General features: G+C 33.1%; 5 protein-coding genes across 5 annotated transcripts; 3 read left to right on the top strand and 2 right to left on the bottom strand.

Annotated features, from left to right (window-relative positions):
• Nucleotides 1-266: 266 nt before the first annotated feature.
• PPL_05896 (DUF1692 family protein) lies at nucleotides 267-5,214 on the bottom strand (the record flags this gene model as incomplete). Its single annotated transcript, XM_020576766.1, has 6 exons — nucleotides 267-274; nucleotides 369-497; nucleotides 780-1,532; nucleotides 4,208-4,244; nucleotides 4,771-4,838; nucleotides 5,175-5,214. 6 exons carry the CDS (start codon nucleotides 5,212-5,214, stop codon nucleotides 267-269), a joined length of 1,035 nt encoding a protein of 344 aa, XP_020433178.1.
• Nucleotides 5,215-7,155: 1,941 nt separating this feature from the next.
• Nucleotides 7,156-9,181, top strand: lipA (putative arachidonate 12-lipoxygenase; the record flags this gene model as incomplete). The annotated part of the gene is made up of 3 exons (XM_020576765.1): nucleotides 7,156-7,174; nucleotides 7,314-7,543; nucleotides 7,640-9,181. The coding sequence occupies 3 exons, from the start codon at nucleotides 7,156-7,158 to the stop codon at nucleotides 9,179-9,181; spliced, it is 1,791 nt and encodes a 596-aa protein (XP_020433177.1).
• A 199-nt stretch (nucleotides 9,182-9,380) lies between these two features.
• eIF3s8 (proteasome component region PCI domain-containing protein) lies at nucleotides 9,381-12,209 on the bottom strand (the record flags this gene model as incomplete). Its single annotated transcript, XM_020576764.1, has 3 exons — nucleotides 9,381-11,288; nucleotides 11,413-11,837; nucleotides 11,978-12,209. The coding sequence occupies 3 exons, from the start codon at nucleotides 12,207-12,209 to the stop codon at nucleotides 9,381-9,383; spliced, it is 2,565 nt and encodes an 854-aa protein (XP_020433176.1).
• Nucleotides 12,210-12,739: 530 nt separating this feature from the next.
• Nucleotides 12,740-15,456, top strand: PPL_05893 (AAA ATPase domain-containing protein; the record flags this gene model as incomplete). Its single annotated transcript, XM_020576763.1, has 6 exons — nucleotides 12,740-12,755; nucleotides 12,852-13,329; nucleotides 13,413-13,517; nucleotides 13,596-13,993; nucleotides 14,082-14,336; nucleotides 15,377-15,456. The coding sequence occupies 6 exons, from the start codon at nucleotides 12,740-12,742 to the stop codon at nucleotides 15,454-15,456; spliced, it is 1,332 nt and encodes a 443-aa protein (XP_020433175.1).
• A 172-nt stretch (nucleotides 15,457-15,628) lies between these two features.
• On the top strand, nucleotides 15,629-16,686 carry PPL_05892 (uncharacterized protein; the record flags this gene model as incomplete). Its single annotated transcript, XM_020576762.1, has 2 exons — nucleotides 15,629-15,827; nucleotides 15,896-16,686. The coding sequence occupies 2 exons, from the start codon at nucleotides 15,629-15,631 to the stop codon at nucleotides 16,684-16,686; spliced, it is 990 nt and encodes a 329-aa protein (XP_020433174.1).
• Nucleotides 16,687-16,789: the final 103 nt, after the last annotated feature.

Here is a 16,789-nt window from a genome sequence, read left to right as displayed (position 1 = left end):
CGAATAGCATCGATCGTAGCATGCGAAAGTTCACCGCCATCAGCACTATCTTCACCCCGATGTCACTGTTAGCCGGTGTCATGGGAATGAACGTACGCTACCCCGGATTCTACGGTGAACCCGGTGGTGACAACTATCATACCTTCATAGGAATCATAGCATTCATGATTGTATTCTCAACAACCATTGCAATTTTATTTAGAAGAAGTGGATGGTTATAAAGATAAACAATAAATCAATAAAATAAAACATGTATTTTCTTTTCTTTATATATCTTTATTATTATTATTATTATATTTATTTATTCTTTTTATTTGTTATTACTTTTAATAAAACAGAATATATTATACCGAATACAACGTACATACCACCACCGATTGCGCAAACCGAGGTTACTAATTCTACAAATGGTTTCGATGATTGATCGACTTCAATCATGAGTGGTGACAAATCGTATTTAAAGTAGATTCCCGGTGCATTGTAACCCGGTCTGATACCTTTGTACTCGGTGGTGTATGAGTATTGGTTGGTCTCGAGGATGTAGTCGTTCTGACGGTAGATGGTTGGTACCACCTTGATGTAGTAGGTCTGCAATCCGAGACCGTGTGTCAGAATTCCGTAGCCCTCCAACGGGTTGATCAATCCCTCCACGTGATTACCGAAAGAAAACTGATGAATGTGATGTGAGATGTTGAATTTGTGAATACGCGCCAGCATCTCCGGAGTGTACATGTGCACGTGGTGTCCGTGTCCGTGTGAGTTGTCCTCTACACCCTTACCGGCCAAAATATGGATGTCACCCTTCATCTTTTGCACCCAGAGTGTACCGTAGATACGACAACCTTCGTCTTCCGCTTCGGGATCGCTAATCATACACTGTGGCGACTGGTCGGCGTAGTGCTGTGGAATCTTGTTGGTGCGGTAGAATTCACGTAGGTCGTCGCACTTGTTGCAGCAACGCTGAGGATAGAGCACGGCATACTTGGAGTTGGCTGGCAATCGGCAGCTGACGCACTCAAAGAAACCGGGTGGTGGATTCGACGGATCGATGACGACACCGTTGCGATCCAAACGCTCACGAACGATCTGGTACGATGCATCCTTGATTGGACGACCATCGATACCGTCGATCGACTCCACATTGATATCGGAACAGATCAGACTTGGAAAGTGGATGTCGATATTGATCAGCAGCCGATTGCCACGAGTGACATCGACCTTGAGTGAATGATCACGAATCGGGAATGTATAGTAGTACAGCTCCGAACAGAGCAGAAACATTGTGAATATCATGCAGATCGCTGTGATGACACCGCCGTACACCGTCTTTTGCATCGGTACACTATCGTCTAGCTTTGGATAGAAATCAAAGAGCTTCATTGTCTCTAGCCATGGATTCTTCTCTTGGAATCCACCGCCAATCGATCTGCTACTACGTGATTGATTAGGAGGTGCCGATGCACTTCCAAAATCACTATTACCAAATCCTTGCATCTTCTTTTCTCTACTTTTATTATCTTCTATTCTCTTCTCTTTTTAAGTTGATAATAAATAAATGAAAAAAAAAATAAAATAAATAAATTATAATTAATATACTAAGTCAATTTTTAGCTTTGACTAGTCACCACCACTGTTTTTTTTTAATTTTTCATTTTTTTTCAAACACACACAATCAATCACTTTCAAAGTTTTAAAAAAAAACTTGTTATATCTGTATTTAATATTTATACAAAAATAAAAAGTGTTATAAAGAAATATCTTAGCAATCAATATCATTTATGTATAAAACAACAATATATGTTTGTTCAATATTGTTTATCTGTTTATAACTAATTTGGTTATTGTGTGTTGTGTAGATTGTTATTTTTAAGTCAAAGTTGTGATATTTTGGTGTCAACACTGAAACACACAGTCACACCACATCATCGTTCTACTATCTTATTCTGTACAAAAAGATAAAGAAATTTGATCAGATCTTTTTTCATTTCAATTCTTTAAAAAGATATTTATTTAAATAACAACTGTTTGTTCAATAATATCTTTCAATTGTTTTGTATTGTACTTGGTGTCACAACAACAACTTGTAGTCTAACAATCAATGACCAGACTAAAATAAATATTATGTCATGACATGTAATTATAAAGTTCAACACAAAAATACACACACAGGATAGTATTGTTTAGAATGTCATACTGGGACAGATTTAACCTGGTTAGAATATTATTGTTTCGTTGGCACCAACAAATCAAATCAAAACAAACATTAATCACTGAATTATGGTGTTATATCTAACATTGATTATTGGAAAATGATATCAATTTAATGAAAAAGATTGTTGGAACCAAGATACACCATACTTTATTAAAATTGATTGTTCAAAAGAAAAAAAAAAAAAGAACGAGTTTGGAATCAATGAAAGTTGAAAGGTTATAACCTTTAGATATTATTGTTTGAAAAGAAACAATATTTCGGTTTAATTTTAAATAAATCTAATTTATTTAAATAAATCTAAAAACTTTGACAATCTTTGAGTATCTCTTACCAAAGAGCTAAAGTAGGTTATATTTAGTCATAATCTTATTTTGGTTAAAAATGTTGTGATGGAGGTTGGATATTAAAAGATCCAGTTTTGTGTTGGAGAGGTACTTGTGTTTTGTTAATTTATCGATCTGGTGACTATTGAGTGAACAACCCAATCAAATTTATTGATTGCAATTTCAGGTGTGTGTTTAGGGGTAACAATCATCATTGGCAAAAGTAATCCCAACACCACTACCACAAAAACCACAACACACATTGTGTTCACCTTCAAAAACTATGTGTATATTGTGTGCGAGTAGCAATGAAAATAGTGTTTTTAGTATCCTATTTTTGCTCTAATTAATTAATTTAATATGGTGTGCAATTTACAAAACTAATGATTTTTATTCAATGTGTTTGTTTTTTGTAACTTTACTTTTATGGTTAAAAATAGAGTCCACCCAAAAACTGTTTTTGTTTTTTTAAACAACATGTTGATGTGGTTTGAAATTTCGTTTCATTGCTCTTCCCACTCACAACTCTAAGTAGAAGACTGTAGATTTGGTGGTTTATTATTTATAATAAATAATATTGAGGGTGATAGGTATGAATATTATATTCATCTGATTGATTATTGTAATAGGTTTAATATCACTTGTGATTGTAAAACCCAAATAAATTGTTTGAACTCTGATTGTTATCGAGGTCTTTGGAGCGGGACAGAAACTTTGATTTGATTGAACTGATTTCGGCCAAAAAAGTTTTCTTCAAGAAAAAAATTAAAAAAAAAAAAATACCAAAAAAAATAAAAAATAAAAATTCATTCATTGCAAATCTTAATCACAAATTCGAGGGATTGAGAGGGCGATTTGAAGTTACAAATGAAAATAATTATCAACTTCATAGGTCAGTAGTTTCATTTTGTGGAATCCGTTAGTTTGTGGGGGTGAGACATCTCGAGACAGCTGTAGGCATGGTTGGAGATTATTAATGGTCTGAGATCAAGGAGAGCTCGTAAGCTAGAAGGCAATCCTCCCATCACTACTATCAATACAACTTAGAGATAACTTTACAACTACAAGTAATATAGTGAACTCTCACTAAACGATGGAAAGATTTGATATCGACAATTCCATTGCACCAATCATTTCAACTATCCAAAGTGGTTGGAGCTCCAAATTTATATTTTACCTTATTAGGTAAAAACAGTCACACATAAGTTAGTTAGTTAGTTTCTTATCAAATAATAATAAGAAAGAGAAGAGAGAAAAAAAAAAAAAAAACTGAACCGAATTGTCCAGCTATCTATAGTCTGATAGATATCTTTAAGAATATTATTCTATAATAACATACAGTATTTTTATTAATTAATTCAAAATCTTGTCAGTTAGTCGGTGGTCACAATAGCAACTCTGCCATACAAATCGATAATTATAAATAGATGTTCATGAACATTCGAAATTAATCATTCCTAACAATCAATTACTTTGTTCAAACACTAACTAGTATTACTACATTAAAATATTGGAAACTTTTGAAAAAGAAAGAATCAAAAGAAAGTTTCTAAATAATATTTTGTATCACCTCACTTTATTAATTAATATAAAAATTTCCAAAAGCAACATTACCATTACCTCATAAAACATCATCAGAAACCAAACTGGTTATTAAAATCAATTCAAACACCACAAATCATAAACTCGACATTATTAATCACTTCATACTTTTTAAATTATATTATATTATATTCTTTTTCAAAATTAAAATATTACCTCACAAAAGCAACGGAAAGTATCCAATAGCAACGAGAGAGCGAACTAGCACTACCACCACTATCATCACTACACCCATTCCTCTCAGAATATTCTTGCACAATAAAATTAAAGTAAAGAGAAGTAAGTATTTTTTATATTTATTGGAGAGAGCACCAATATTTTATCATTGTCATTGTGTATTGCCCATTTGTCAACCAATAATCATACATATTTATTTTAAGTATTAATACTGACATACTCTCGCTCTAACTAGATAATTTATAATTTACAATTTTTTGTCGTTCAATACCAGAAAACCCCTTTTTTCTTTTATAAAAGTAAGTAAATTTATTTCGCCAACCCACCACTATTGCCAATCCAATCAATTTCTAAGATCTCAATAATGACGAATCCTATTTATATCAACAACACAAATACTCTTTCGTAAACAAATAGCAATAGTTAAAGTTATGTTGCTTCAAATAAGATGATTACATTTAATAGTAATTGTTGTAGGGTTTTCATAGTTACCCTGTGATCTTTGTATGAATCAGCAACTCTTGCTATTTCAGTTTTTAAATGTGTGTTGGTTATTCACAAGCACTCACTTCACTCCACCCACTAAATTAAATTGTTATTGGTTCTATTTAAATAAACAATGTCTGTAAAAATTTCATATATCTTGAGTTCAATAAATATTAATAAAAAAAAAATGTTTTTTATTGCAAAATAAAACAACAAGTTCCATCACCCTGTAACCCAAATATATATTTTTTTTTTAAAAAAATAAAAAATAAAGAGTGTTCAATCAATCACACACAAACGTTTATAATTTAAACCACACACTCACTTAAACACACACACAAACACAATTTCTCACACCAGATGGGTTTAATTACTTGTTGTTGAACCATCGTGTTTTTCTTGTTGTTTCAACATTGAGTGGTAATGTTGTTTTTGTTTTTATTTATTTATAATTTTGTTGATTATTTGATGACTCCCTGCTCATCGAAGATTATATCATTAAACTGTTTGGGTGTCGCACGAACCTTACTACTACTCAAACTATCATCATCATAATCATTTTAACTAGCAACAACGAGAGACAATGTTATTGCATTTCATAAAAAAAAAACAAAAAACAAAAAACAACAATGGTGTTCATCATCATTAATCAGTTTAATTGAAATGAACAATACGGTGCATTGGATTCTCAATGTTTACTTTGTTAGAATGAATGGAATGCTGTGCAGCATTATTATTTGTGTTTTTTTTTATTTTTATTTTTGTTTTTGATAGTTATTTGAATACTTATCAGTAGTAGCTATAGTTGAGGTGTCCAGTGTGATGCTATTCGACGTATAATTCTTATTATTTCAATAGTTACTATCTAGTAGTGGTGGTGGTCACCAATATCACCACACCTGCATCAGCACATCAACAACACCGAACCCCTCCGAATTCAATCAATCCTACCAAGCAAAACCAGGCAATTGATTGAATTCTGTTTGGTTCACTCTGAAAAGCAGTATGAGCTCTATAAAATAGAGATTGAGGATTCAATTTTACAAGTAGTAAATCTTTTCAACACAAACAATTCAAAAGAAAAACAAAAAAAAAACACAGAATAGAAAAAAACATTATTTAATAACCTAGGGATCAAAAGACATCTTATGATCATTTATCTAATTCTCTAGATACAACAACATTTATTCATTCTTACAAAAATCTTAAATTTCTTTGTGTGCAATCAAACTTCTATATAAAAAAATCCTACTCTTTTTATCTAAATCGCAAAAATTTATATTTATATTAATATTTATATTCAAAAATAATTTCATCCTCCAATCGACTATACTTTCATTGCAACACAACAAAACAATATATTTTCACCACTATAATACATTGACTTTATCTACAATAACCTAAATTGAAACTCATTATTCTTTAACCACTTCTGCTGTGCGAACTTACTTTCCAATCATATCCCCAATACAATCACAATATTAAAAAATTAAATTGAAATTAATCACTTTATATAAAAACATATTAAAATAATATCTCATTGCAACATCTTCAACAACAATAGAAACCAACCCAACAACACAACATAACATACAAAAAACAAATTATACATATATATATATATTTAATACACTATTTATTTAATTTATCTTTTAATTTATTTATTTATTTATATTAGTGTTTGTTTTGTTTCGAATAACAAACTACTCAAGTTGTTCCTATTGATCAACTTCACCCATCACCATCACCTCAACAAATCAAATTTCACTCAGCTGATGAGCTCTGGTTTTTCAATTCACAATTGAAATCCATAAATTTTGCATCACAACCAAACACAATATAACCATAGTAAATTTACTTTTTTTCTCAACGATCCACAATCACCACATATCTCTTAATTAAGTTTCTAAACCTTTATCATCAAGCCACTTATTTATTATTTATATTATATTATACTCTCTCCTTGATATCAGTTATTTAATATTCTCTCTCAGCTAGTGTATACGTTCCAAACGATTCTATTTTTTATATATTAAATAATTTAACATACTTCTCCATTTATTTATTAATTTATTTTTAATAACACAACAAATATACCAATCATTATTATCCCTATTCAAAAAAAAGGACATTCCGATTTTAGTCTAAACACGTCTCATCATATCACTTCACTTCTTCCAATCCACACCATCCTTGTTTGATCATCAGAATTTTCCATCAATCAAATCATTTTACATAGAAATTAATTTAATAACACTCTCTATTTTATTTTTATATTTTTATTTATTTATTTATTTATTATATTTATTAAATAGTATATTTATTTATTTTTTATCAACACGACCGATCAAAAAAATGTTTTTTGAAAACTTTGGTAGTTACTACCAATTCCCAATCAATAAAATTTTTAAGGGAGAACCGAATTACCAATCTCCAACAAAAAAAATCTGGTATGAAACATAACATTAAATTTTACCTCCCAAAAAATTAATTATTAATATTTTGTAATAAAGTTTGTCTTCCCCAACAAGATCACTATATTGTAAATAGACAGAATAATCTAGAAAATAGACAGCGTGAATACAACTTTACTGTAAACAATACTGTTTTTGGTTATCCAGAGGTAATCCCAGGACTCCCACCCTCTTTCAAACTTATGGCTCCAACTTATATGCTACCCAAAGAAGAACAATTAACTCAAACATCGATGGCTCCACATGGTATTGCTTTATTATCAACAAATGTAAATATTTTAATAATAATAATAATAATAATTTTTTTTTTTTTAACATATGTTAAGAAACAGTTTATTGATTTTTTTGTTTTTTAATACCTATAGTTTCAAAGTATTATAAACAAATTTGTTTCCATGAAAAATAAGATTTCTCTTCATTCCGTGGAGCAATATTTGAAACTTATAGTACTTCCAAATTATCCACAAATTATCCAAAACCAAACACAAGATCAATTGAATACTTTCAATTGGTTGAGTGACGAAGAGTTTGGTAGACAAAGAATCCAAGGAATCAATTCTGGTAAACTGGAACTCTTAAACTCGCTTACAATGGCCAATAGAAATATTCCAGAGAAATTAAATTTCACTGTCAACAAGACCATCTTGAACCAGGTTCTCAGTGAAGCCATCGACACAAACTTTGATGATGCACTCCAACGTCAATTGCTCTATGTCATCGACTATGAGATTTTCGAAGACCAAGAGTACATCGATGCTGCTCTCTCCTTTGATAGATATGTTTCCTCCCCATTGGCACTGTTCTATGTAAACCCGGAAACTGGTAAACTTTATCCTCTTTGTATCAAGATTCTTCAAAATGATGCTGAATCACCTGTTTTCTCGCCAAAGAGTACATATTATGAGTGGGTTTTTGCCAAACTCTGGTTCCAATCTGCCGACGGTCAATATATGGAGTTCATAACCCATCTTTTTGAATGCCATCTTCTTGGTGAGGTTTTTGCTATTGCTACTCATCGTCAACTCTCTGAGAGCCACCCAATTTTCCAACTTTTACATCCACACTTTAATCTCCTGCTCGATATCAACTGGAGAGCCAGAGGTGATCTGCTCGGAAAAAACGGTCCAATTGATACTCTGCTTGGTCCAGGTAGTGTTGGTGCACTTAAATTCATTGCCAAATTCAACAAGACTTACAAGTGGTCTGAGAATACCTTTGTAGAGAGGATGAAGAGAAATAATATTCCAAGCGATCTCAAGGAAAGCACCACCGTAAAGAACTATTTCTTCCGTGAAGATGGTCTGACTGTCTATAACCAAGTACACCAATTCGTATCGAACGTGTTGAATGTTTTCTATAAACACCCAGAAGATATTGAAAGAGACTTTGAATTGCAAGCTTGGTTCAACGAGTTGCACTCGAGCTGGGGTGGTCAAATGCAATCGCTAACCCAGAGTGGTAAACTTGAGACTTTGGAAGAGGTGATCCAACTCATTACTGACATCATCTTTAGAGTGTCAGTTGAGCATTCCATTGGTAATCACGGTCAATGGGATATGTATGGATTCACACCAAATGTTCCGGGTGCTCTCTATCTAGACCCAAGAAAAGTTAAATCTGGAATCGTCATCTCCCAAGAGACTGTCATTGACGCCTTGCCACCAAAACATGAAACAGTCAGCCAAATCTCAATTACTCATCTCCTCTCAAACACTGACACTGGTTTGCCCACCTTGATAGCCACACCATACAAGTTTGAAAAAGATCCACAATTATCTAAATATGTCTATAAACTCAGATCATCGCTGGAGGATATCAGTGATAAAATTCAATTGAGAAATCAATTTGTCAAAATTCCCTATAGCTACATCGATCCATCCAAAGTATGCAGTAGTATATTTATATAATAAATTAATAATAAACCAGTGAGTGATTATCTTTAACCAATCACAATACCCCAATAATTAATTGCAACTTTTATAGATAATAAAGTTTAAAGCAAATCAATTACACATTACCAAAAACAATATCATTTTGTCTTTGAAAATCTTTTTTTTTTTATATAAAGAATAATTTTTTGTTTATTTGTTTTTTTTTTTAAATTTATTATTGACGTCTATTGTTATTTCTTTGTTGTTTACGTTGTTGGTTGTGGTGTTGTTGACCACCAGTGACCTGTCCTTGAGCAGCACCGGCAGATACATCGTCAAACTTCTTGTTTCTATAGCTTCCAAATTTAATGTCGTAAATTCTTTCGTTTTGTTCTACAAAGTTGATGAGAGAATCAGAGTAGTTGAGTGCGAGGTATTGTAATTTGGTTTGTTCTGAACGGTGGAATGTGATTGTCTCTGTGGAGTGTTCCCATGAAGCTGAGATTTCGTGGTTGGCCATCATCTTTGATACGATGGAGTGAACGTGGTTCTTTGGAAGTTGGAAACGGTCGGCAAGTTCGCTCAACAACATGGTGTCGTAGTAGGCACTGTAGGTGAAAAGGAAAGTCTTGAGTGATACCTCTTGGATGATACGGTTGAGACGTTCACGAACGGCTTCGGCATCTTGAATAACGGTCCAAAGCTTGAGACCGGCGAGCAAATCGATGGTGGTACGGTAGTCTCCGGTGGCCAATGCCTTTGAACTGGCATAAATTACATCCTTGAATGATTCAGGTGGTGGAACGAATACTTGTTTATCGAGGTGATCCATGTGACGCTGGAAGAACTTGCATGTCTTGAGCTTCGAGTCGAATGGACGAGCGGCAGTCTGTGGAACGGCGATCAACATACCCGAGAGCAAGTTGACGGTTTCGATGACGTCGATAGCGATGTGCAAGTGACCTGGGAGGATACGTTGCTTCTCTTCGATCTCCTTGAGTGGATCCTTCTCTTGGTATTTTGGATGCATGGAGGCACCTTGGGCGAGCAACTCCTTACGCAAACCAGAGAACTCGGCCAAACATTGTTGAGCCTCCTGGATGTAACCCTTACGGAAGGCACACAGACCCAGCTGTACCATTGCACGATTGAAGAGGATCTGAGTGAGGATGTCCATGACGGTTGGGTTATCTTGGAGATGGGACATCAACATCATATCACGAGCCTCGTGGAAACGGTTGTGAATGGCATTGAAATAGATATTACAGAGGATAGTACGGGCATTCAAACGCTCGTCTCCATGCTGGTAGATGTACGAGGAGAGACGCTTGATCAACTTGTCGTTCTGTTCGAATTCGGTTGGGTCGGCACGGTGGTAGAGATGCTCGAGACGACGGATGGCAGCACGCGATGACTTGGCACTGGTGTCGTGTTGCTCGAGGTAGTCTTGGACGGACTCTCCAATCTTCAACAAGACTGGCTCGTCGGCGAGACGTGCGGTATATTCGGCGGATGGGAAGTGGAGGTGTTGGAGTGACTTGGTGAACTCGTCGTCCAAACGCTCAAAGAGCGACAACAAGTTGCCACGGATGACGACTTCTCCCTCCTTCAACTTTGGCTCTTCGTTGTCGGAGCACAAGATAAAGTGCTTGTTAGTGTTGAGCATATCGAGCAAACGCAAGATATTGTCGGAGCAACTCTTCCAGACTGGCAATGCGAGCGAAGTCTGAAGGTTTGGTGAAAGATCAAACTGAGCGTTGATGAGATTGTAGAGGATGTCGAATGTCTCCTTCTCAGTCTTGACTTGAGTGAGGAGGAACTCGAGATCTTCGACCTGCTTGCTTGGTGATGTACCCTTCTTACCACGACTGCTGAGAATCTCCTTCAGCTTCTTTGTGATTTCCTCTTGAGTCAATTGACGTTGAACTGCTGGTGCTGCACCTGCTGTCGCTGCTGTAGTGGTTGATTCAACTTGTGGAGTGACAACCTTCTTTGGTTCCTTCTTCTTGTCTTTCTTTGTTGTCTGGGTTGTTGCCTTTGCTCCAGTATCCTTTACCCACCATTTACTTCCAGTATCCTCATCGGAATCCGAATAACTAGAGTCATCAGATGATGTTTCATCTTCAGAATCAGAAGAGAAACCCTATTATTAAGAAATGGAAAAAAAAAAAGAAAAAGGAATGTTAGAAAATGTAAAACAACAACAACAACAACAACAACAACAAGAGTAGTAAAAATAATAATATTATTATAATTTCAAAACATACACTGTCAGAATCATCTGAACCTTTCTTGAACCATCCTCCGGCTGGTTTCTTGGCTGGAGCAGCCTTTTTAGAGGCAGCGGGTGTTGGCTTCTTTGGTGTATCGTCGTCAGAGGATTCGTCGTCATCTTCGGATTCGGAATCGTCGTTGGCTGGCTTCTTTGTTGCGGTGGCATCGGATGCCAACAACTCTGGGTTTTCTCTGTATGGCTTGATTTGTGCCTCGTATGGTGGTGTAGTCTTCTTGATCTTTTGTTTCAAGAATGTATGAGCCTTTGAGTTACGTTGGCTCAACTTCTTTCTGATTGCTTCATCGATTGCAAGTCCAGACTCGATCAAATACAATGTCTTGACCAATGCTGGTGGAACACCTTCTTTCTTAATTAAAGCAGTTGATTTATCGACTGATTTCATCATTGTTTCGAAACCTATATTATATTTCAACATTGTCATCATAACGATCATCATCATCATCGTCATCATCATCGCAAATTCAATTAACAATTATGATCTAATAAATAAACAATTCACTGTATATATATATATATATATATTTAGAGATAGTTACCAGTTTGAACGTTGGCCCATTCGTTGGCGGCGATCTGTTGTTTGGTTGCCTGTAAGATTTCCTCTAGTTGAATCCAGAGTTTGTCTTTGGCGGAACGTACAACACGCTTGACATCTACTTCGTCCTCAGAGGAAGAGATAACTCTTCTCTTTGGTACAACTTGAACATCGGAATCAGAGGAGCTTGAATCACTCTCTGACTCTGATGATGATCCTACAAAAAAACGTGACATGATCTATCTATCTATCTATCTGTCTGTATTAACCTTTTTGAATGAAATCTAATCTGTGATTATCGCAAACTAAATCTTGTTTTTTTGGTTGAATGTCTGTGTGTGATGTCTTTTTTGTTTCTGTTTTTTCTCTTTTTGTCTAATAAAAAAATCACTCTCTAATTATAAAATTAATTGAATAGAGAGAGTTTATATATTTTATATAGTTAAAAAAAAATAAAACAAAAATAAAAATAAAAACAAAAATTAATTTTTTTTTTGTTGAACTTTAGTTTGATTCAAAGTCGACTTTCAATACAAATTCTCAATTTATTTAATTTTTTTTTTAATTTTTTACACTTCCTTTGGAGCATTGTGTTGGTGGGTAGTTTTTTTTGAAAAAAAAAAAAATGAAAAAAAACTAAAGTGAAAAAAAAAAAGAGTTGCATGTGTGCTGATCAATTGGAAGTTCGTTCAGTTCAAACAAAAAACATAACAAAGTTATTGTTGATCATATATTTAATTAAATTGCAAAAAAAGACATAATAATTATGATTAAAATAGATGGTAGTTTATTATTTATTTATATTTTTATCAATTTGATTGATGATTTTTTTGAATAAACTTTTAAAATTAATCAAATCATTCATTGTATTAATGTAGTGGAGATAGAGTTATTGGATAGATCATCAGTCGCCTATAGCTCAATTAGAGATGATGTTCGATCATTTATTATCGATCCTTTTTTAAAGTTGAATTTGATTGAATCTTTAATTTCGAATCCAACGATTATCATAGAGTTCAGTGACGTCATTGATTTCATAGCTAGCAAAATTATTGGAAGATGTTCTAGTTTTAACAATAACAACAACAATAATAATAATCTATTTAACTTTGAAAGGATCGAGAAATTAAAGAACGATATCAAACTACTGAAGATCTACGATCACTTTGGAAGATGTCAACAAGATAAACTGGATAACAACAACACTGGACACAGAGATTTACTATCGTTTGACATACATCCCTATAAATTGAATAGAGAAGATTCAGTCGATGAAGATATCGATAATCCAGAGGAATCATCTCCCTATCAACTCACAATCCTACCAAACTATCAATATTCAACACTCTGGGAGAAGTAAGCATTTAATAATATTCGAATCAATTAAATTACTAGCGATTATTGACAATCATTCATTCATCATTCATTCATTATATTAGTTTAATTTATGATGGAAATATCAAACCTAAACTATTACAATATTTATCAACGATTTTAAAATTTTCAACTTCAAATATTGATCAAAATATTATATCTCATAATAAGTAGGTTAAATATATTATTATTCATAAATATATTGGATAGTTTAATTAACATTAATCTTATATTAATATTTAAATTAGAATTATATTATTGAATGGACCACCTGGAACTGGAAAGACAAGTCTTTGTAAGGCATTGGCACAAAAGATATCGATTGGTAGACAACACAACGATGGAAATGTAACACTCATTGAGATAAACTCGCATAGTTTGTTTAGTAAGTGGTTCTCAGAGAGTGGAAAGTTGGTGATGAAGGTATTCGAGAAGATCAAGGAGCTTGCCGAAGATACAGATTCTCTGGTGGTCGTTCTTATTGATGAGGTCGAGAGTCTGACTGCAGCTCGTAAAGCAGCAATCTCTGGTGGCGAACCATCCGATTCCATTCGTGTGGTCAACGCATTCCTAACTCAACTCGATCGTCTAAAATATCTGCCAAATGTATTGATTCTAACTACTTCCAATTTAGTTGGTGCAGTCGGTATGTGTATAAGTTTGTAATGGTTTAAACATCAATTTTTTGTTACTAACTAACTATGTACATTTCAATATATTCTTTATGATAAAAGATATTGCATTTATAGATAGAGTTGATATTAAACAATTTATTGGACCACCAACGATACAGGCCAGATGGGATATCATCAAGTCGTGTCTGGTAGAGCTGGAGAGAAAGAATCTAATTGCCAATGTCAATCCAACCGATGAGCAAGTTAAATATCAAATTAGTTTGGTCAAGGAGATTGCACATTTATCCGATGGATTCAGTGGTAGATCACTTCGAAAGATTCCTTTTATTGCATTTTCAAATAACAATACTGTGAGTATTTCAATTCGAAATTGAACTGAACTATTCTAATTTTAACATTAATTATTATTTTATTTTTTCCAAAAAGAATATTCCAATAGATTTACATCATTTCCTTCAACTTATGAAATCTACGCTGACAAGTGAGATCGAAAACAATTCAAAAATTGATAAATTATAATAGTCTCTTGTATAAAGTTTGGTCCAAAATTTTTTAACTTAATATAACAAAATTGTAATTTTAATAAAATAATTTTAATTTTAATAAGGTATATAATTTTAATATATTTGTAATAATTTATTTTTTTCACTTTTAGTAACAATGGAATTTTTAAACTGTTTGAAAATTAAGTGATTTTATTGAGCTAGAAAATAAACATAATAAAGAAAAGATTTGCAATCATTAAAAACTAGTCCACTTAACAAACAATCAATCTTGTAAATAAATATTTTACAGATGGTGATGGCCCAACACCAAGCCTAAAAATAAGATTTTATAATAATGAAGTTGTAAATCATTTATTCTAGATATTTTCGAAAAATTGGTTCTTTAGGTGGCAATGGGGAATCTTTTTTTTTAGTGGGGTGCAAAAGTGACTTAGACGGTTCGACAGTTAAAATTTTTTTGACAATTTTTTTGTAGACCTCCTCCCACATTTTGGGGTATTTACAAATTTTTTTGAAGGCGGACCACATTCAGTTGACTTGCGAGTAACGAATTCGTAAATATCTTTCAAAATCAAATTTAAACCAGCTCCACAACAAATATATTTAAATAGGTGGCATTAAGGCTTAACACTGTTAAACAAGCAAAAAACTGGGTTTCATTTGAAAAAAGATCGATAAAACAAGGTGCACTTTGTGGATGGGGATAGGTTGATTTCTCGATCAATAAATTTGCATACTTGATTAAAACCGGGAGGTTACAATGACATTTTTAATTTACAACTTTACTTTTTATTAAAAGCAAAAAATGTATATCTTAATGTGTTGTTGATTTTTTTTCAAAGTGTTTGAGTGTAGTGATTTTTACCTTTGATAATATTTATACTTAAGGCCTACACTTCATAGTATCTAAAAATTGCTCCCTACATTACTTCCGTGTAATGAATTTAGATTGTCAACAACAAAAATAAAATCGGTTCTAACCTTTATTTTAAATTTATTTAAATTTATTTATTTTATTTTTTCTTTCTGTTTGGTTTTCTTCATCTATAGAACTCTGTCTTATCAAACTAAAATTCATTGTGACAGAAATCATCATAGTTTTTGATCATAAATATATAATATAGAAAAAAATAATAAATAATGGTAGCACATCTAACAAGAGGAACTTGGATGTTCTTTGGTGAATCAATGCTACATATTCCAACTTTATTAATCATTATCATACCAAATATCTATGCAGAGATTCAAAAGAAAAAACATTTAAAAGTAAACTTGAAACAATTTTATCTTAAATCGATTCCATTTTTGGTTTTCATGTCCATGTTTTTTGCACTTATATGTAAGTTTTTTTAAAAATTATATCTACTTTTAAAAAATTGTTATTAACTGATCTTATTTGATTGATAGTGAGAATATTCTCTGGTGTTTCAGCATATTTTTCCGATGCCGAAGCAATGTATATGGATCCGACTACTCTTGCTCTTTGGACATGGGCTGTTCAGTTCATGGTTTTTGAGTATTTCTTTATTGAGTTGCTTTGGATCAAGTTGGCCGTTGTATTTTACTCAAAGGATGACGATCTACCCTTGAATAGAGTCAAGATTATCGATAAAATTGTCATCGCCAATATTATTTTCTCTTTAACTTTTCATACTGTTTTTGCCATTTTGCAAGGTGTTTGGAACGATCCATTTGGAAATCGTAAGTGGTGGGACACCGTTTGGAGAATCTATTTCCTTGGTTACGTTGGTTTGATCGCTCTCTCATTGACACACTTTGGTATCCAGATCTTGGTTCATCTCACTAGAAAGAGAAGTTTGGACGAGTTGCTGAAAAAGAAGATTAAAGGAGTTCTAGGTCTTTCAGTGTTTATGGGTATTACTCTGTGGGTGGTCAACATGCTCTACATTTTCAATCCTAACGACTCTCTTGACTGGATAAACTTGGCTATTTATATTCTCGAGGTAATCAATATCTATTGGGTTTCAATCATTCTGGGCAGAGGTTACATTTGCACACGTATCAGAATGGCACTTGGATTCCCAGAGATGATCGAAGAGCACACCTCCAACACATCATCAGGAGACATTTCACTCCAAAGAACAGCTGCTCTTGATTCATCTGGTGTTGATATATCTGTTGATAGAAGCATGACCGATGACCAAAAAACTTCAACTGGAAGTTTACAAACTGTATAATATAATACCCGATAATAAAATAAGAAATTAAAACAATAAAATTATGTAAATAATAAACTAAACTAATAAATTCATATTCATTAATAAGAAGAAAATGAAATTT

This window comes from Heterostelium album (assembly GCF_000004825.1).
Source record: "Heterostelium album PN500 unplaced genomic scaffold PPL_contig13, whole genome shotgun sequence".
Lineage (NCBI taxonomy): Eukaryota > Evosea > Eumycetozoa > Acytosteliales > Acytosteliaceae > Heterostelium > Heterostelium album.
The sequence above is the reverse complement of the archived record's forward strand: the minus strand, read 5'-3'. Positions and strand labels throughout refer to the sequence as shown.